Below are 21,934 nucleotides of genomic sequence, written 5' to 3' on the forward strand. Positions count from 1 at the left end.
TAGACTTAAGAAACTGTTAATATTGCAAATTAAACTCAAAACGGTATGTGTGTGTATATATATATATATATATTATCAGAAAGCCTGGTGGGTTCTCCTGTATTGCTCTATAATCATTGCTTTAGCTCAGCAGGAGTAGAGTAAGAGGCAAAGGGAGTGAAGTCCTCACTACACTGGAGGCCTGGTGACTGTAGGCTACTACTATTACTACTAACTGGCATTTACTTAGTGTTTTAAGATTTGCAAAGTGTTTTATACTCATTATCTCATATGAGCCTCACAATACCCCTGCCTCTCCCCGAAACCTCTCTTGTAGCAAAGGAATAGTTAAGGAAAACAAATCAAGAAACTAACCTCATCTCAAAATGTATACCTCATTTAGCTGTTTGCTGCTGCTTCTCTGTCCTGAGGCAGAGGCATGTTGGACTGTGGGTGGATCTACCAGCTTCAAGTCTCTCCTTACTCCAATTCATTCTCCATTCAGCCACTAATGTGATTTTCCTAAAGCTCATGTCCAATCATGTCAAAACCTGCCTCTCCTCCCCAACCCCTCAATCAATACTCCAGTGGCTCCCTATTGCTTCCAAGCTGAAATCTAAAGAAACATTTCTTTCTTTCTTTCTTTCTTTCTTTCTTTCTTTCTTTCTTTCTTTCTTTCTTTCTTTCTTTATCTCTCTCTCTCTCTCTCTCTTTATTTATTTATTTTTGGTGAGGCAATTGGGGTTAAGTGACTTGCCCAGGGTCACACAGCAAGTAAGTGTTAAGTATCTAAGGCTGGATTTGAACTCAGGTACTCCTGACTCCAGGGCCGGTGCTCTATCCACTGCACCACCTAGCTGCCCCAAGAAACATTTATTTTTTAACAGGAAAACCAATGAACATATTCTCCAACAAATAAATGGCATCATGCCTAAAGTCCTCAGAGATTCCGTAATGAGTATAATGACATCGTATTAGGACTGGGAGACCTTCTCAATGGGCCAAGAAACTGTTGGCTGATATTTTTCTTGGATTCAGAGCATCCCCAGCTCCCTCTGCTAGAAGAATACTTCTGGTCTGACCAGTGGTTACAGACTCCCGGTTAGGAACCCTAATCCAACTTCTTCATTTTACAGATGAGGATACTTATCTGTAAACCTCATACTAAGCAGAGCTACATGGGGAGACTCTAACAAGTAGAGCTGCCAACAATAAACAGGTTGCCTCAAATAGACGTTACCCATGTTCAAGTAGATATTGGTAGGTGCCCCTTCTCAGAGGATGTTGCACTGGAGGAGAGGGGAACTCCGTCTAGTATCCTACAAGTTATTTGAGAAGACAAGGTCTCATTCAAGGGCTTTCCTTCTTTATTTCAAATTTTGTTTTGGTTACATACTCTATCCCTGCTCTTTTCTTAGCTTGTCTTTGGGCTTGCCAGAGATATACCCACTGTATTCAGTCCTAGCTGGATGGTTGTGGATCTGCACCCTCCCCCAATTTGCCCATCTCTATCCACCTCTATCTATCCATAGGGACTCTGCTGACCATCATGTAGAGTTTTTCTGTGGGGTTTGATTTTATTTACTGGCATGTGACTTGTTTGTATGGGGAAAAGCACATATATTATATACCTTTAGAAGCAGCTCAAAGAATCATGAAAGCCTTGTTCTCTGAATGTTTAGTCATTTTTCAGTTGTGGCTGACTCTTTATGACCCCATTTGGGGTTTTCTTGGCAAACATACTAGAGTGGTTTATCATTTCCTTCTCCCACTCACTTTACAGATGAGGAAACAGAGTCAGATAGGGTGAAGTGACTTGCCCAGGGTCACATAGCTAATAAGAGTCTGAGGTGAGATTTGAACTCAGGAAGACGAGTTTTCTTGACTCCCGGGCTGGCACTCTATCCACTGTGCCACCTAGATTCCCCTGTTATCTAGAAAGTATGTACATATAAGTAAGTAAATGAATTGAAGGCCAGCTAGGTGTCATGGTGGATAGAGTGCTGGACTTGGAGTCAGTACAACTTGAGTTTAACTATGGCCTCAGATACGTACGAGCTGTGTGATCCTAGGCAAATCACGACCTCTGTCTGCCTTAGTTTTCTCATATATAAAGTGGAGATAATAATAATACTTATGACCTAAGGTTTTTTGAAGATCAAATGATACAAAATATTAAAGCATTTTAAAGCCTTACAGTGCTATGTAAATGCTTGCTATCATAACTATTATTATTACCGGGACTTGATCTCTCTTTTCAAGAAGCTAAATTGGCTTATTATTTCTTTGTTGTTGTTCAGTTGTTTCATTCTTATCTTATTCTTCATGGTCTCATTTGGGGTTTTCTTGGCAAAGATACTGAAATGGTTTGCGACTTCCTTCTCCAGCTCATTTTTACAGATGGGGAAACTGAGGCAAATAGAGTAAAGTGACTTGTTTAGGATCATATAGGTAGTAAATATCTGAGGCCAAATTTGAACTCAGGCAGATAAGTCTTTCTGACTCCAGTACCCTATTCAATGTGCCACCTAGCTACCCTATTATTTCTCTCTCTCTCTCTCCCTCATTTAATTCATCAAGCATTTCTTAAATTCCCACTACATGCCAGATACAGTGCTAGACTTAGTAGATACAGTCAGAAAAGAAATAATTTCTGCTCCCATGTAGCTTACATTTTACCCACAGAAACAAAATGCATTTGCATACAGGTAAATATAGAATATACCAAAGTAAATAAGATATTTCTGGAGGTGGGGGAGGTGAGAGAGCAGTGACACATGGGGACATTGGGAAAGACATGCCAACTGAGTCTTGAAGCAGGCTAAGGATTCCAAGGGTTAGGGGCAGGGAAAGAGTTTTCTAGTCCTGGCTTCTAGCCTCATCTCCCTATCCCTAGACTGTGCTCAGGGTTAACTTTCTAGCAGCCATGATTACTTCCTCCTCCCTTTCCCCTTCTCTGTCCACCACACATAGTATTTGAGTTATGTCTCTCCTGTACTAATGAGATAAACAACATAACTCATGGCAGGCCCTGCTATTTCCTCTATAAGCAAAAGGCTGGATCTGAATGCATTTGCCCTATAAAGGTACAATTGCACTAGTCAGCCCAGAAAGGCAGAAAAGGGACTTGGAGCCCCCCAAGAGAGTTTCTGTGGATATTAGCTCATCAAGTGAAGGTTGGATTCAAAGCAGACATTCTAGGGAGGTCTGTTCCCAACTCCATATGCTAGAGCATAAATAAAAGCCCTTTTGGGGGAACAAGGGTTAGAAAGCTCAACTCTCTGCTGTGCTAGCTACTCCTGTCTGCTACTTCAAACTAAGTCTTGGACTGCATTCCAAACTGGCTCAATAACACTTACCAGGAAAACCAAAATGATAGGCAGAACCCATGAGGTTTCAGGGATATTGCTTCCTTTAAGTTTAAACTTTCGGAGTTGCTAAGTTAGGGCTAATTTTTTTTTTAAAGAATATGAGGGCCAGGTTGAGAGTTTGTGAAATTAGGACAGTAGGTTGGAACTCTTAACCCTAATCTTCCCATTAAATGATAGATTCTTGGGATGGCTTAGGTCTGAATGGGCATTTCACAGGAAGGCAAAAGCAGAAGTTCAAGGGGTCATTTGTCTTCCTGTGTTTCTGAAACCAATCCTGATCTTGAGTTTGCACTGGAACTGGGGTGACCTGGAGATTTCCCCAAGATGGTTCTTTGCTCTTATTGATAGTATCCATTGGAATATGGTCTGAGACTAACTACAGTCTTTTTTTTTTTTTTTGCTGGGCAGCGAGGGTTAAGTGACTTGCCCAGGGTCACACAGCTAGTAAATGTCAAGTGTCTGAGGCTGGATTTGAACTCAGGTCCTCCTGAATCCAAGGCCAGTGCTTTATCCACTGCGCCACCTAGCTGCCCCCTACAGTTTTTTTAAAAAATGCTTTTTCAGTGCATTAAAAATGACTTCCCAATGGCTCCACTGAAAACAGAACCCTCTCTTGTAACAAAGAAATATAGTTAAACAAAGCAAACAAGGGTACTGGCCGTGTCTGGAAATATATGGCCTACAGTTTTTTTGTTTTTGGTGAGGTAATTGGGGCTAAGTGACTTGCCCAGGGTCACACAGCTATTAAGTGTCAAGTGTCTGAGACTGGATTTGAACTCAGGTCTTCCTGAATCCAAGGCTGTTGCTTTATCCACTGCGCCACCTAGCTGCCCCTGGCCTACATTTTGTACCTACATTCCATCACCTTTCTGAGGAGAGGCCAGAAGCATGCTTCTTATTTGTCCTCTGAAGTTATGACTGGTGGCCATTTTTGAAGCCTTTCAATAGTTTTCTTTTATATTATTAGTATCATGAATATATCATATTAATGTTTTATATTATATTTTATAAAATATTTTTATATTATTATTTAACATAATTATTATGTCATTGTATGAAGCATTTTCCTGGGGTTCTGCTTAATTAGCTCTGCCTCAATTCACTCTAGTCTTCCCAAGTTTCTCTGAGTGCTTCACTTTCATCACTTCTTGGGATTTCTTGCAATAGGATATTCTATTCTTTTTTTTTTTGTGAGGCAATTGGGGTTAAGTGACTTGCCCAGGGTCACACAACTAGTAAGTGTCAAGAGTCTGAGGCCAGCTTTGAACTCAGGTACTCCTGACTCCAGGGTGGGTGCCCTATCCACTGTGCTACCTAGCTGCCCAAAGGGCCAACTTTCAATAGATCATTTTCAGCTATGTTTAAAACTCTGATCCATAGACAGAAGATGTTTGAATTTTTTAGCACCAGGTTCAAGGCCACTGGGTGAGAGGTAGAGAGGCAGCCGCTCTTCATTCTTCCTCTCTATCCCCCAGAGCAAATGTCCTCTGCTCCTCACTCTGTCCCCATACTTTTTGCTTTCATATATCACATTTGTCAATCATTCTTCCAGTTGGTAGATCTCCTTTCCTTTCAGGTCTTTGCTACTACAAAAAGTGTTGCTATAGATACTTTTTATTTATCACTTGAATAAGTGGCAGCTAATTAGTTGATATAGGACAGCTAGGTGGCTCAGTGGATAGAGTGTTGGTCTTGGAATCAGGAAGACTCATCTCTGTGAGGTCAAATCTGACCTCAGACTCTTACTAGCTGTGTCACCCTGGGCAAGGGACTTCACCCTGCTTGATTTAGTTTCCTCATCTGTAACATGATCTAGAGAAGGAAACAGCAAACCACCCTAGTATTTTTGCTAAGAAAACCCCAAATGGGGTCGTAGAGTCCAATACAACTGAAACGATGGGACAGCAAAAAATTAGCAGATAGCACATTGGACTTAGAATCAGGAAGACCTCAGCTGAAATCTAGCCTCAGACGCTAGCTGTATGACACTGGGCAAGTCACTTACGCTATCTGCATACCTCAGTTTCCTCACCCATAAAATGGGGATATAATAAATAGCACCTACTTCATAGGTCATTGTGAGGATCAAATGAGATGAGTTCTTCCAACTCTAAAGTGCTATATAAATAGCCCTTTTCCCTCCTTGGGCTCTGTACTCTCCAAGGAGGGATCTTGGTCACAACCTCTGCCTGAGCCTGTCCCTGGTCAGGTTATTTCCTTAAAAATGCGTGTGTTAGGGGCAGCTAGGTGGTGCAGTGGATAAAGCACCATCCCTGGATTCAGGAGGACCAGAGTTCAAATCTGACCTCAGACACTTGACACTAGCTGTGTGACCCTGGGCAAGTCACTTAACCCTCATTGTCCTGCAAAAAAAAAAGTGTGTGTGAGTATAAAGAACATTTAAGAATTTCAGTCACAATTGGATCTTGGGGAATGTAGTCAAACTCTGTTTTTACTGACCCTCTTCTTGTCCTTGGGGCTCAGTGTTCCCTGACTTTGAAATAGGCACAATCCTCAGGACCTGTTATGCCAGGGGACATGGCATGTTGTAACAAAACAAAATATCATAAAGCCTCTGAAATGAGAAACCTTCATTCAAGCTTGTAGTGACCCCAGTGGGGTTTTTTTTTGGCCATTAAATCATATGGAACAAAAGAGAAATAACAACATCTGAAATATTTGACTTTTAAAACTGATCATAGCCTCTTAGACTGGGAGGGTGCAGGCACTCCCTGATTGATGGCATTAATAGTGGCTCTCCTAAGGCACCTCACAGTATTCAAAGTACTCTTTCCACCATTTCTCGGAGTGGTAGGGAGTTTTGTTGTTCAGCCATTTCAGTAATGTCCTATTCTTTGTGACCCCATGTGGGATTTTCTTGGCAGAAATACTAGAATGATTTGCCATTTCTTCTCCAGCTCATTTTATAGGTGAGGAAATTGAGGCAAACAGGGTTAAGTGACTTGCCCAGGGTCACAGAGCTAGTAAGTATCTAGATCTCCAGATTTGAACTCAGGGAGATGAGTCTTTCTGACTCCTGTGGTAAGGAGTAGAAAGGCTAACACTTTCACTTTGCAGTCACGATCTCCATCTGGTCAGATTGGTTAGAGAGACAAGCCTTCTAGTCAGGATGGTTTGGGTTCAGGCCCTTCTTCTGACACACAGTAGATGTGCAACCCTGGAAAAGTTATTTAACCTCTCTATGTGTCAGGCTGTAACATTTTAAGGCTGTAGGTTACTTGGAGGCAGATAAGGTTCCTGCTAGTTTTAAATTCTATAATTCTAAATTACAAAGCAGGTACCATCTGCATTGGTGGAGATACCAGAGGTGTCAAGCTTAGGTAACACTCCCAAGTGTAACCAGAAGCAGATTAAAATGTAATTGGGTAATATTTAATAAGATAAATACAAATGCATTACAACATGGTTGTAACAAAAGAAATAGTATGATCTAATCAGCATCCATATTCTACAGTTCCTTTTTTTCCCCCCTGGATTTGGAAAGCCTTTTCCATCATGAGTCCTTTGGGACTTTCTTGTACCATTGTATTGGTGAGAAGAATCTAGTTTATTACAGTTTATCAACACATAATGTTGATGATACTGTGTACAATGTTCTTCTGGTTCTGTTCATCTCACTCATCATCAGTTCATGCAAGTCCTTCCAGGTTTCTCTGAACTCCTCCTGCTCATCATTTTTTACAGCACAATAGAATTCCATTACATTCATATACCACATCTTGTTCAGTCATTCCCCAATTGATGGGCAACCCCTCAATTTCCAATTCCTTGTGACCCCTGTTTCTATTTGAGTTTGATGCCCTACTCCAATGAAATCACAGATCCAGTCCATCTGTGTAGTGGATAGAGTGCTGGGCCTGGAGTCAGGAAGATCTGAGTTCAAATTTTACCTCAGACCCTTGTTAGGTGTATGACCCTAGGTAAGTTACTTCACCTTTGCCTGAGTTTCCTGAATTGTAAAACAGAGATAATAATAGCCCTTATCTGTCAGGATTGTTTCAAGGATTGAATGAGATAATATTTGTAAAGCACTTTAGCACAGTGCTTGGCACATAGTAGGTGCTTAACAAATGCTTATTTCCTTCTCTCCCCTTCAAAACAAACAAACAATGACCTTTCTAAATTTTTTTTTTTTTAGTGAGGCAATTGGGGTTAAGTGACTTGCCCAGGGTCACATAGCTAGTAAGTGTTAAGTGTCTGAGGCCGGATTTGAACTCAGGTACTCCTGAATCCAGGGCTGGTACTCTATCCACTGTACCACCTAGCTGCCCCGACCTTTCTAATTTACATATGGAATAATTGAAGTTTAGTCAAACAGGTGAAATGACTTGCCCAAAGAGCTACCAATTTGTCAGAGATGGTGTCCGACCTGTCTAGTATTCTTGCCACTCCCACACAGCTGGGAGTGAAAGGTTTGGTTATTCTGTTGCTCTGAGAGTGGTGTCCAAATCTGGCCAGACACCAAAGGGTGGTAGAGATGACTATCACTATGAAAAACAATAGAAGGTACACAGGGTACTAACACTTAAGTAGATTTCCCCTGAAAAAGAAAGAGAGCCCCTATCCAGGTCTCTCCACTCCTGTGTGTTTGTGGGTTACAGGTACATACAGTACTTGTTCATTATCACGTAAGAGAAACTACTCTTAGGGAACCTGAGTATAACTAGGGAGGCCTTTGCTTTTGGAACACTGACTTTTTCTACACAGTCAAGGTCATCCCTGGACTGACATTCTCTTTGGGGCAGGGAGAGCAGAGATTGGGGAGCCCAAGAAGCAGAGAGAGTCCTGGATCAGGAGTCAGAAGACCTTGCTGGCAAGGCACCTGGGCACCAGTCTTGGCTCTGACCATACTAACTTGTTGTGTGACCTTGAGCAAGTCACTTACCCTAGAACTGTTTCTTCACCTGGGAGAACGGGAGTTCATAAGGTCCCTTTCAGCTTGAATATCTATTGTCTATGCTGGATCTTTATGGCATAAGTCTAGTGTGGTAGAGGAATATTAGAGAGAGCACAGGACTAAGTCAGGAGAAACAAGTTCAAGTCTTATCTCTGCCTAAAACAATTATGCTTCCCTGGGTAAGTATCTTCCTCTTATAGGAACTTCCCTTTTCTCATCTGTAAAATGAGGGGAGGATGATTCCATGATTCCTCAGATTCCTTCTAGTTCTGGCATTCAGTGATTTCATTTCACACTTTGTCTTGTTTCATTCCCAGGCCTAGCTCCAGGGCAGCTGTACACATACCCTGCCCGCTGCTGGCGCAAGAAGAGGCGGCTGCATCCGCCTGAAGATCCCAAGCTGAGGCTGCTGGAGATCAAACCTGGTCAGTAGCATTAGGAACTCAGCTGGGCTGACACTGGGGAGGAGGGTGCGGGAGGAAGGGGGTGGGGGGTGGTTAGGTGAGAGGGGTTAGAGTGGGAAGGGAGAGCAGCTGTTTTCCCTGGCCCTCTCCTCTTCTGCCTTTGTTCATTGATGCTGCAGGAATTGGTTTCTCCATTAGTGGAACAAAGAATGACCAGGTGACCTAATTAAGTGTGGATATACAGACGTGCATATATGTTTGCTCACGTGGCAAAGCACATGTGCATGTGAATGTGTGTGAAATATTCTCTTGGTCTCTCCCTCTCTTCCCTCCCCCCTCCCACTCTTCCTTTCTCCTTCTCTTCCTCTTTTCCCTTTCTCTTTTTCCTCCCCTCTCTCTCTCCTCCTTTTCTTCTCTCTTCCCCCTCTCCCTCTTTCCCGTTCTCTTTTTCCTCCCCCTCCCCTTTCCTTCCCTCTCTCTCCTCTCTCTCGTCTCCCCTTCCCCCCCTCTCTCCTTTCTTTCCTTTCTCTCTGTCTCTGTGTCTCTCTCACACACACTCTCTTTCCCCTCCCCCCTCTTCCTCTCTTTCCCTTTTCTCTTTCTCTCTTTTTTCCTCCCCTCCCCTTTTCTTCTCTCCTCTTTCTTCCCCTCCTTCTTTTCTCCTCTCTCCTCTCCCCTTCTCCCCCCTTTCTTTCTCTCCCCCCCCAGCTCTCTCCCTCTCCTTTCCCTCTCCCCCTCCTTTCCTCCTCCCTTTTTTCAATGCTTTCTTCCTATATTCCTGGCTCTGCTTACCATGAAACTAATAGGAAGAAACAGGGTGGGAGCAGACCCCAAGCAGATCTGTCAGGACACATCTAGAGAAGTTGCAGCTTGGTCAGAGAGCAACATGGTCCTCCAGTTGCTTGCAACCTCTAATAAATTGGCTGAATCCTAGGTTATGTGCTTCTAAGGTGGAAACACACACACACACACACACACACACACACACACACACACACATATATACACACACAGCTTTTCTCTGAGGAATGCTGCTGAAGCTTCCCAGAGGAAGGGGGCCAGTTCACAAATAAACAGATCCCAAGATAGGAAACAGAAATGGAGAAAACCACAGGAAGGTAACAGAACTGCTCAGGAAGATCAAGGATGAAGGGGTTGATTTAAACCACTGTTTACTATTGTTAGTTTTATTACTTGACCGTTAACTCCTACTACTTTGGCCCTTTGCAGAACAGTCTCTAGGGTTTAGCAAATCAGAGCAAATTGCCAGAGACTTTGGAAAGTTCACCTGGTAGTTTAGGGAACAAGTAAACAGAACTTTGAAATGACTCGGCTGACAGAAAAATGTGTGCGTGTGCGTGTGCGTGCGCGCGTGTGTGTGTGTGTGTGTGTGTGTGTGTGTGTGTGTGATTGGGTGGGGACAGCTGGGAAATGCCCCCAGATGGTGCTAAAAAAAGCAAAAAACTTGAGTTACTTATTAAAAAACCAAGCAATTTAACCCTTGTGTCTCCTTTCATCATCACCCATCTTGCACAGGAGGGAGGGAAGGAGGTTGGCCACCAGACATTTCCCCTTAATTTCCATTCCCCCTTTTCCACTTTCACCCCTTAGGCTGTCCCAACTCCCCTTTCATTGCTTCCCTTGGTTATTTTTCTTAATGTTTGTACCCTCTGGTCCGTCAATCAAGGCTGTATAAAGCTTCCCCTTAGCTAGATTTCACTTGTATAAAAATGTCTTGGGGTGGGGGTAGGATGCATAAGTCCTTAAAAATCGCTTACAGATAATCAGTCTTAGTGATCCTACAAAGGCACAGTGACACTTCAAAAAGGATCTATAGAAAACTTATGAGTGAAAGCTAGGTGACACACGCGGTCCTGCCACCAGGCAGTGTGGGTGCAGGGGATACTCCTGCCGAGGTTTAAATAAGTGGTTGATTCTTCATTTAGAGGGATGCCTCTGCTAGTCTTCTGATCCCTTCTGACTCGGAAAGGAGGTGATGCGAAGGGCAGCCCCGTTGTGGACCGCTGGCAAGGTTCACAGTGACCCCTGGTGGTACATGGAACACTCTGAGAAGCTCGCTTGTGTGGTTCGGTTATTAGGCTCATCTATATCATTTGTTTAAAATTAAAAAAACAAAACCACCCATCCAAACCAAGCCAACCCCCCTCTAGCTGCACCCTGGAGCAGCTTTCCCTAACTTTTCTTGTTTTTTTTTAAAGAATTAAGGCACTTTCTCCAAACTCCACCATGAAGTCCCCAGCCCCACTCCTAGAGTTAGGATGGTTGTCGGAGACCAGCCCATCTGCAGTTATCTGCATCCTCTGTTTTCCTAATCCTTCTTGGAAGCTCCAGGTCCATGGCCTGTGGCTCTAGTCTTATGATATCAACTTCCTTTGGTGGTATGATTTGACCTAACCTCAAGTTTTCATGGCACCAATCAATTAATAAACACACAAGTTTTGTGGCTGGCACTGTACTAAGCACTAGAGATACAAAGATATAAATAAAACAGTCCCTGCCCTCAAGGAGTTTATATTGTATAGGGAGAGAAGCAACATGTACATAATAAACTCATTAAAAACCTATTTAAAAATGAACTTTTGTGGCTGTTATCAGTCATCATGTCTGATTCTTTGTGACCCCATTTGGGATTTTCTTGGCAAAGATACTGGAGCAGTTTATCATTTCCTTCTCTGGCTCATTTTACAGATGAAGAAACAGAGGCAAAGAGGGTCACACAGCTACTGAGTGTCTGAGGGCAGATTTGAACACAGGGTCCTCCTGACTCCAGGGCTGTCACTCTATCCACTGTACCACCTAGCTATCTTTGTGAATTCAAATCTGGCCATAAACCATAATCGAAAATATGTATTTGAAAATATGGAAATATGAAAAGATTGAAAATATGGAATATGAGGAATAGAGCTTTTCAAAGGTGAAAGGAGTATCTAAAAAATTGTGTGTGTGTGTGTGTGTTTTTGGTGGGGCAATGAGGGTTAAGTGACTTGCCTAGGGTCACACAGCTAGTAAGTGTCAAGTGGCTGAGGCTGGATTTGAACTCAGGTCCTCCTGAATCCAGGGCTGGTGCTTTATCCACTGCACCACCTAGATGCCCCCAGGAGTATCTAAAGTGAAAGGAGGGTCAAAATAAAATCAAAGTCTGCAGAAGGTATTGAGAAGTGAGGTGTAGAGCCAGGTTTTGCTTTCGTGTGTACAGTGGCATAGTGGAGACAATGCCAGACTTGCAGTCAGGAAGACCTGAGTTCAAATCCAGGTTCAGATGCCTACTAGCTGTGTGACCTTGGGCAAGTCACTTAACCTTGTTTGCCTCAGTTTTCTCATCTGTCAATTGAGCTGGAGAAGGAAATGGCAGACCACCTCAGTATCTTTGCCATGAAAACCCCAAATGGAGTCACAGAGAGTTGTACACTGAAATGACTGAACAATAATGTGTGTGTGTGTATGTGTGAAGAGAGCATATTGAAGTGAACAAGGTGTAGAACTTGACAAACCATTTTCTGTTTTCTGTTCTTGATGCAGAAGTGAGTCTTTTATTTCCTGGCCATGGGTGGCCCCTCACCTCTAACTTGCTTTCAGAGCTCCTTCCCCTCTTCCCTTATTGCTCTTAGGGTCAGTGGCTGCCTCTGCATAAGCAGAGGCCCAGCTGGAGTTTTGCCCCACAGTACCCAGAGGGCAGGACTAAGGACCCTTCCCTACCTAGTGATGTGTTCAAATCATACCTCTAACACTACAACTTTAAAAAAGGAAAAAGAAAGTAAATATCTTTAAGTATCTTTAAATAGATTTGAAAGCAAACAAGTAAAAAAAAAAACCGATCAGGTCTAAGTGTTGGTAGATAGTGGGTATGCTATAAATAGTATTCTTGAGATGGCCATGGGTAAAATTATTAGTGGTGTCAAACTGAAATAGAAACTAGACCATCCTGCAGGAAGCCTACTGACTTAGAAAACCACATATTAACCTGGGTGTGTTCTATTGTACTTTTATTTATTTTGTTAAATATTTAATCTGGTTTAGGCTGTACTTGGCAGTGTGCAGGCCATAGGGCCTCTTGTTTGACACCTCTGGATTAGATGACCTTTGAGGTCCTTCCAACTTTGAGACTCATGCCATTCTACATAGATGTTTTGGGGGTCATTGGATTATACAGGTTTAGAGCTGGAAGGGACCTTGAGTCCAAACCCTGATGAGGAAATTGAGGCATAGAGAGGTTAAGTAACTTGCCCAGGTTCAAACGGCAAATAAGTGTCTAAAGGCAATATTTAAACTCATTTCTTCCTGATCCCAAGCCAGCATCCTAGCCAATATGTAACATTGCCTCTTATGGCCTTAAGACTATGGTTTTTTGCTTATGAATACTCATTAAGAAGTGATTTTTCTGATAGTGTTGATGGAAATTATATGGGATTATAACAATATGTATGTGCATATGGCGTTGTAAGTTTGAGAGTGGATTCCCTGGAGGGAGGATAGGAGTTGTGACTCATTAAGTCCACCTGGAACCTGACTGACATGGAAGATTGATTTTCCTTGGAAGCATACTGACCCTCAAAGTTGGTAGGAAGGACAAGAAGGGCCACAAACTTGAAAGTAGAAATGACCCAGGGGAGGTGTGGAATAATGGCTAGGAGAGGATGCTTTGGGTCTTCTGAAACAGCATAGTGGTTATCCCTGTGGAAGGCCTGGCCAAAGGTTAATTAGATGGAAGCTGGTTAGCCCAATAAACTATTATGTACATTGGCCCAGATTATGGATTTTAGGATAAAATTCCTATGCTCTTCAGCTCGACAATTGTGTCTTCTGTTGGTTTTTAAAATAATTTTTTCTTAATTATCTGTGATTGAGTATGGGATAGGAATAAAAACCCAGATATAACTGTGAGAACCTATCCCCTTTCTGCCTGGGAATTTCTTTTGTGACAATCCTTAATGCCATCGCTTCCATGTTCCCACATATCCCTAATTTGCAGTATGGTACTTAAAGTTTTGCAGTTTGTGTCCTTTGGGGGATGACTTTGAGTTTAAGGGGGATATACTATGTGTATCCACACCTAAAACTATAGACCTCTCCCTGTTGTGATTCAGCTTGATAGTCATTTGTAGACACAATTAGCCCTTATCAAAGGCATTTTTTTTGGGTGAGGCAATTGGGGTTAAGTGACTTGCCCAGGGTCACACAGCTAGTAAGTGTCAAGTGTCTGAGGTCAAATTTGAACTCAGGTCCTCCTGAATCCAGGACCGGTGCTCTGTCCACTGTGCCACCTAGCTGCCCCATCAAAGGCATTTATTAAGAAGGCATAACGAGAACAGTAGCTATAAAATGTCCCATATCTCATTAATCTGGGCACATACTCCCCCACTATATATAGGGCTCATAGGAAAAGTAGACAGAAATGTAGAGTGCAAATGGTAGTTGAAACACTGTAGAGAAGTAATGTGGCCGAGGCTACTTCTCAGGTGCTCTGTCAAGTCCTCTAAACCTTTTCTCTCCTTGTGTAGTCCTGTTCTCTGTAGCCCAGCTCCCATTTGCCAGACCTAGCTCTCTAGAGTCCATAGCCAGCTCTTTTCTTTGGTGCCACTTTTGGCCTCTGGATTTATGTCTGTCTCTCTTCTCTCAACTGTGCTTAGAATTCTTTTGAACTAATGCCAACTTTTGTATGGGGGAGGGGCATCTTTCCTTCTAGGAAAGTAACCCAAGTTGCTAGATGTCATGCGTGGGTAATGGAGGTGTGTTACAGAGGAGAGAAAAATCTCCTTCCACCCTTCAAGTCTTCTCCAAAGGCAGCTTTGGGCTTATATTCCCCATGACTCTGGTAGAATGACACCGGGATTAGTTATTTAAGTGACCTCCAGAGGTGTGGTCAAATATTATTTGGCTAATCCTAAATTATCCCTCTCATTGCATTGGAGAAAAGGGTTGCTATCTGTAAGGAGATGAGTGTTACCATTTCATAGCTCAGTGTCTCTCATCTCTTTTGTATTGCTCTGTGGATATGCCATGATTCCTGGTTTCACTGTATACTTCACCAGAGATGTAAAGACAACACACATTGATGGGTCCTGTAAATGAAGTGTGAGCCATTTATGCTCAGGTTAGCAGAGGGCTCAAGCCAGAAGGAGTTTGGATATGTTTAATGGCTGAAGGACCATTTGTGGTCTGATGGTTATTTCTGATGGGACCCTGTATCCTTTTATTTTCCTGTCTCATGCTTTAACATCTTTCTGGTTTATGGTATCCCAGTGGGTGGATGAGACAGGAATATATAGAAAGATTAAAGAAAATGACTAAGTAAGTATCTTTGTGGTAGCAATAAAAGTACTTTAGGTTAGAAATTGTCTGTACGTAGACCACATAGTTGATAGAGGTACATGCATATAAAATTTGTGGCCCTCTCAGCTGTTTTATTGACCTTACTGAGGCCCTTGGGAACATTCATGTGTATACCACCTCTTTAAAAGGATTCAGAAAGGGAAAAGCAATTCAGTGCCATTTAACAAATATTCATTAGGCACCTACTATGTTCTAGGCATGGTGCTTCACACTGGGGATACAGTGGCAAAAGTGAATCAATTCCTGTCTTCAGGGAGCTTACTTATTGAGGGAAACATAAGTAAATACAAAGTGATTTCAGGAGGGAGGGCTCTAGCACGTGGGGGAAGTAGGAAAAGTCTCATGGAAGAGGTGGCACTTGAAAGGAACCCTGAAGGAAAACTAGGGTTTCTGGGAAGTTACTAATTAAACACTTCTTGTTCTATCCTCTGCTTAGAACTAAGATAAATGAATAAAGGGCCATATAGAGTCATAGCATTCACAAATAGATGGAACCATAGATGTCATGAAACTGGATTACCTCATTGAAGATGAGCAAAGCAAGGCCCAGAGAAGATAAAATGCCTTGTCTGAGGTCATGTAGCTCATCAGTGGCTGAGTTCTAAGAGGTTCATAGGTCTCCGGATTCCTTGCTCAGTTCATTTTCCCCTCAGAACTCCCTCCCTGCCCAGAAGAGTAAGCTTTTTGGTCTAAAGGGAAGCAGTAACTCCAAATACAGCAAGGGAAGAGAATACAGGACCAGGGATGGTTTTCTGATCAACAACATCTTGAGGAGTTTGTTAGCGGGCTCAATTAAATGAACCTACAAGGAAATCTAATCAATGCTTCTGTGATGAGTTGGAGACGTAATTCTTTTGGTATTTGCTTTTTGCACCTGAACTTTGAACAATTTTTTACTGCAGCTGTTTTTGGACCTTTTCCTTCCTATGCATCATTCACAGGGGCTAGAGGGTCTTCAAGTGCCTTGTGGTTTATCACAATAGCTGGATTAATGCATTGGCTAGTCATCTTTAAGGGTCAGTTAGGTAGTACCCTGAATAGAGTTCTGGGCCTGGAATCTATAAAAGACCTGAGTTCAAATCCAGGCTTAGACACTGACTAGCTGCATGACCCTGGGCAAGTCATTTAACCCTGTTTGCCTCAGTTTCCTCATCTGTCAAATGAACTGGAGAAGGAAATGGCAAACCACTCCAGTATCTTTGCCAAGAAAACCCCAAATGGGGTCATGAAGAATTTGGATATGACTTGAAAAGACTCAAGAAAAAACCTCATCTTTATGTTTGTGCTTTTTTTTAGTTATAAATAGCTAGATTTACCTATCAAGTTAAGTGCTTTATAAATATTATCTCATTTGATTGTTACAACAGCCTTGGGAGGTAGGTGCTATTATTATCCCCATTTTACAGATGAGAAAACTGAGGCAGACAGTGATTAAGTGACTTGTCCAGGATCACACAGTTAGTGTTGGAGACTGGATTTGAATTCATCTCTTCCCGACGCCAAGTCTAAAACTCTCTCCATTGCTCCACCTAGTTGCCTCATGTTGAAATACTGCTGCCATGAGATCCTGGCAGAATTGTAATATTTTATACAAAATAACTCTTGTTCTGATCAATTTATTGGGATCAAGAGAAAGATCAAAGAAGGGACAGTTCAGTAGCTTGGGTGAATGGGATGATACTAAAGGGTGACAGAGAATTTACAATCTAATAGGAGGAACTGGTGCATAGGCAAATAGAGTGATGAGATAAAATGATACTTAAATGCATCAGGAGAGGCGCTAGCAAAGTGCTGAATGTGTTTTGGTATAGGCAGTGGTCATCACCAACTGAGGGGAGCGGGAAGTGGCATTTCATTCAGGCTTTCGAATGAGTAGGAATTAAACAGGTATGTATGGGAGGAGGAAGGACTTTTTAGCTATGATACTAGCTAGCAATCATATAGTGCTCTAAGGTTTGCAAAATACTTGACCTGATACTCCAAACAACCCTGTGAGTAGGTGCTGTTATTAAATTCATGTTACAGATGAGGCGATCAAGGCTGAAAGAAGTGAAATGATTTCTTTTGGCCCACACAGGTGTCTGAGACAGGATTCGAACTCTGGTCTTTGTCTTGAATTCTATCCAGTGTGCCACCTAGCTGCATAGGGTTCTCTGTGCAAGAATGTGGAGCTGCTAGGGTGGAATATAAAATATATAATTAATTTTTTCTGGAATCTTGAGTATTTGGAGAGGCGTAATGTGAAAGAGGCAGCTAGGTGATACAGAGGACAGAGTGCCAGGCATGGAATCAGGAAGATTCATCTTCCTGTATTTAAATCCAGTCTCAGATACTTACTAGTTGAGCAACCTTGGACAAATCATTTCACCCTGTTTACCTCAGTTTCCTCACCTGTAAAATAAGATGGAGAAGGAAATAGCAAACCACTCTAGTATCCTTACCAAGAAAACCCCAAATTGGGTCACAAAGAATGGGGCATGACTGAAAAACAACTGAACAACAACAATATGAAAGGACTGGATATATATGATATAGCACCAAACTGTAGAGAGCCTTGAATGCCACGCTAAGGAATTTGAATTTAACTTATTAGGCAGTAGGGAACTATTAGTGGTTTTTGAACAAAGGAGTGATATGATGAGATCTATAAAATTTGATGATGTCTGGTAGTGGTGTGAAGGACAATTTGGATTTGGAAGAGAGTGAGATTATTGTAACAGTTAAGGTGGCTGAGAAAGGAGACTGTTGTACCAGGTGGCTGGTAATGAGGTTCTGTACTAAAATGGTGGCAGTGAAAGTAGGGTAGAGAGGACATGTGTGAGAGTCACTGTGGAAAAACAGTGGTTCATAGTAACTGATTGGATATGAGAGGTGAGGGAGAGGGAAGAGACAGACATAACACCAAGGTTTTGAATATAGGATATTGAGTGTATAGTTGTGCCACTGACAAATGATGAAGTTAAGAAGGAAGAGCAGGTTATAAGGGAAATAAAGGAAGTTTTATTTTGTATTTTTGAGATTGAGGTGCTAATGAGATATCCAGTTGAACATGTCCTGATGGCTATAGGAAATGCAGGTCTGTAATTTAGCTAGTGATCTTTAGAAAATCACAGGCAAGAAGACAGGTATCCCCGAAAGAGACATGGGTAAATGTCCTGATTGTTTAAAAGGTTTTTTTTTTCATAAGGACTTTAAGAAAGGTATACTTGTTTGACCAATTCGGAATCCTCTTGGACCCTCTCCTATCACCTAGCCCATATGTCCTCTTATCTACAAGGATACAATGAGAAACTTTGGCAAAAGTGTTGCTGGTATCCAGGAACACTACGTCTGCTGTATTCCCCTGATTTGCCAGTCTAGTTATGCTGTCAAGAAAGGAAATTAAATCAATTTAGTATTACCTGTTCTTGATGAAGCCATTCTGGTTATTAATGATGACTGCTTCCCTTTCTAATTGTTCACAAATTATCCATTTTGTCTAGAATTTCGCCTATAATTTGAAGGTTTCCATGTTCTTTCTTCTTCTTTTTTAAGTCTGGGACAATAATTTCCTGTCTTCAGCCCTCTGGCACCTTTCCCATTCTCCACAATTTTGTGAAGATCACTGACAGCAGCTCATTAATCACATCTGCCAGGATTTTCAGCACCCTGGGATACAGTTCATATGGACCTTGTGACTCGAACTCATTGAGGGCAGCCAGGTGCTCTCTTCCCATTTCCTTAGTTATCTTGGGTTTTAACTCACTATTAACCATTTTCTTCCATCCTTCCCAGATTGAGAAGTGTTCTTCTTGGTAGGGAAATCAAGCAAAACAAGACTTGAGTGCTTCCTTTTGTCTGACACCCTTTAGCATCATCCTATTTGTTCAAGGAATTCAACTGTCTGTTCTTAGATCTTTTGTTCTCAATGAGTTGGTCTTGCTTGCCCATCTACATTGGTCTCTTTGAATGCTTCTCCTTTTTTTCTTTATCAGTAATATTTGTTTGGATAGCCAGAATTTTTCTTAGGTTATGGGATCCCACCTATCCTTTCTTGAAATCTTTGCTTTGAAATCTGCTCTCCCAAAGCCTAGGGTATATATCAGATTTTCCCTGGCTTTTGCTTTACCCTTATATGGAATGGTTTTTACCCCTACCCCCATGCTCTCTAGTTTATCATACAGTTCCTCCTTAATGGTTAGGTCTGGAATAGAAGTGTTTTGGTTCCTTCTTCCATCTTTTGAAGAATGAAATGATCATTAAAACAAGTTAAAAATTTATCTATCAGAGCTCTTTTAGTAGAGAGAGACCTCCAGCAGATGTCTGGTTCATAGTTGAAGTCCCCTATCATACTCCTATGCCACGTTTTTGATGTTTCCAGAATTCTTTATCTATATCCTCCTTCTCAGTGTTTTGTAATATTGTCCCACTGTAATATTGCTTTTGTATCTCATTCTATTATTTCTCACCCTGAATTATTTTTCTATGATGCTTCCCTAAGTCACTCACCCCCTTTCATTTTATTTTATTTTATTTTTTTGGGCAGGGCAATGAGGGTTAAGTGACTTGCCCAGGGTCACACAGCTAGTAAGTGTCATTGATTTGAACACATCATTAGGTAGGGAAGGGTCCTTAGTCCTGCCCTTTGGGTACTGTGGGGCAAAACTCCAGCCAGGCCTCTGCTTATGCAGAGGCAGCCACTGACCCTAAGAGCAATAAGGGAAGAGGGGAAGGAGCTCTGAAAGCAAGTTAGAGGTGAGGGGCCACCCATGGCCAGGAAATAAAAGACTCACTTCTGCATCAAGAACAGAAAACTGAGAAAATGGTTTGTCAAGTTCTACACCTTGTTCACTTCAATATGCTCTCTTCACACACACATACACACACACACATTATTGTTCAGTCATTTCAGTGTACAACTCTCTGTGACTCCATTTGGGGTTTTCATGGCAAAGATACTGAGGTGGTCTGCCATTTCCTTCTCCAGCTCAATTGACAGATGAGAAAACTGAGGCAAACAAGGTTAAGGGACTTGCCCAAGGTCACACAGCTAGTAGGCATCTGAACCTGGATTTGAACTCAGGTCCTCCTGAATCCAGGGCTGGTGCTTTATCCACTGCGCCACCTAGCTGCCCCTCTTTCATTTTAAAGTAGCTATGATTTATATATACACACATATTTCATATGGTATAGACCATAATGAACTCTGACAAGCATTTGTTGAACTTCTACTATATGTAAGGCATAGGATTTGTAGTAAGAGTACTTGAGTTCAAAGCTTAGTCCTACACTTACTAGCATGTGACCTTGGGCAAAATTATTCCAATATTCTGGACCTTGATATCTTCATCTGAAGAAAAAAAGGAGATTTGACTAGATGATCTCTAAGTTTCTTGGAGTGTATATATAATATATTACAAAGTGTAGTAGTAGTAGTAGTAGTAGTAGTAGTAGTAGTAGTAGTAGTAGTAGTAGTAGTAGTAGTAGTAGTAGTAGGCTTCCACCAGTCATGTACGACCATGGATCAGCGCCTTGAAGAGCCACAGGTCACAGTGTGGCTGTGCAGTTCGATATGGGAGCCGCAGCTCCTGCCACAATGAGAACATTGGAAAACTGCGCTCTCTGTTGCCCGTTGGTTCCTGCGTCTAATTTGTCTTTCTTCCTCCTGAGCCTGAAGGCCCATTTAAGCTGCGCACAAGCTGTTCCTGAGTACTGAACTCCATTATTATTATTGTTATTATGATTATATTAGAAAGTATACATATCATATATAAGAAAGTTTATGTGTGGATATATGTATATACATGTTTGTATATGTATATATGTATATATGCATATCTATGCATGCATATATACACATACACACATGCATATATACACAAACACACATACACCTCTTTCTCCTATCAGAATGTATACTTCTGGAAAGCAGGGATTTAGCAATTCTTTTTACTTATATCCGCAGTGTCTTATACAACCTGGCACAGAGTAGGTGTTTAATAAATAGATATCTGTTTATTCATTGCTTGTTGAAGAGTTAGAAATATGAATAGAGAGTTTTCGGAGCTTGTATGTAGGGGCAGCCTTTGTAAAGGCATGGAGATAGATGGCAGATGGAATATCATGTATGAGGAAAGCCAAATAGGTCAGTTTAGATAGAATATAGAGTATGTAAGAAGAAGTAATGTGAAATATCTGGGAAAACCATCCTGTTATCCATGAGTCTTCTTTTCTGCAGGCTTAATATCTTTAGTTCCCTCAAACTCCTCATATAGTGTGACTTAGAGTTGCCTCACATAGATGGATAGAGTGCTGGGCCTGGAGTCAGGAAGACGTGAGTACAAATCCAGCTTTCGATACTAGCTGTGTGATCCTAGGCAAGCCACTTAAACCTGTTTTCCTCAGTTTCCTAATTTGTCAAATGAATTGGAGAAGGAAATGGCAAACCACTCCAGGATCCTTGCCAAGAAGATTCTAAATGGGCTCATGAAAAGTTGGACACTACTGAAAGATGATTTAACAACAACAACACATCTCAGTTGGCCTTTCCTTGAATGCCTTTTATCTTATCAATTTGTTTCCAATAATGTCATGCCCAGAGCAGAACAGGATACTTAAGATCACAAATAACTTTCTGCAGAGCCAGTTTTAGGATCCTGGTGAAGAAAATCTAAGGACAACAAAACTTAAAAAAACAAAACAAAACCCAAAAAGTTATATCAGGGTCGGCAGCTAGATGGTGCAGTGGATAAAGCACCAACCCTGGATTCAGGAGGACCTTAGTTCAGATCTGGTCTCGGACACTTGACACTTACTAGCTGTGTGACCCTGGGCAAGTCACTTAACCCTCATTGCCCCTCAAAAAAAACCCCAATAACCATAGCCCCCAAAAGTTATATCAGGGAAAAGAGGAGGGTCAAAGAAGGTATAGA

General features: G+C 41.8%; 1 protein-coding gene across 3 annotated transcripts in view; it reads left to right on the forward strand.

Moving 5' to 3' along the window:
* The window catches only part of DPF3 (double PHD fingers 3), a 413,835-nt gene that overhangs the window by 192,698 nt on the left and 199,203 nt on the right, over nucleotides 1-21,934 (forward strand). For all 3 annotated transcript variants that reach the window (XM_043989941.1, XM_043989942.1, XM_043989943.1), the window contains one exon: nucleotides 8,586-8,693. In XM_043989941.1, the coding sequence (XP_043845876.1) occupies nucleotides 8,586-8,693 (108 nt within the window). The remainder of the gene's footprint in view (nucleotides 1-8,585; nucleotides 8,694-21,934) is intronic.

This window comes from Dromiciops gliroides, chromosome 2 (assembly GCF_019393635.1).
Source record: "Dromiciops gliroides isolate mDroGli1 chromosome 2, mDroGli1.pri, whole genome shotgun sequence".
Taxonomy (NCBI): Eukaryota; Metazoa; Chordata; class Mammalia; order Microbiotheria; family Microbiotheriidae; genus Dromiciops; species Dromiciops gliroides.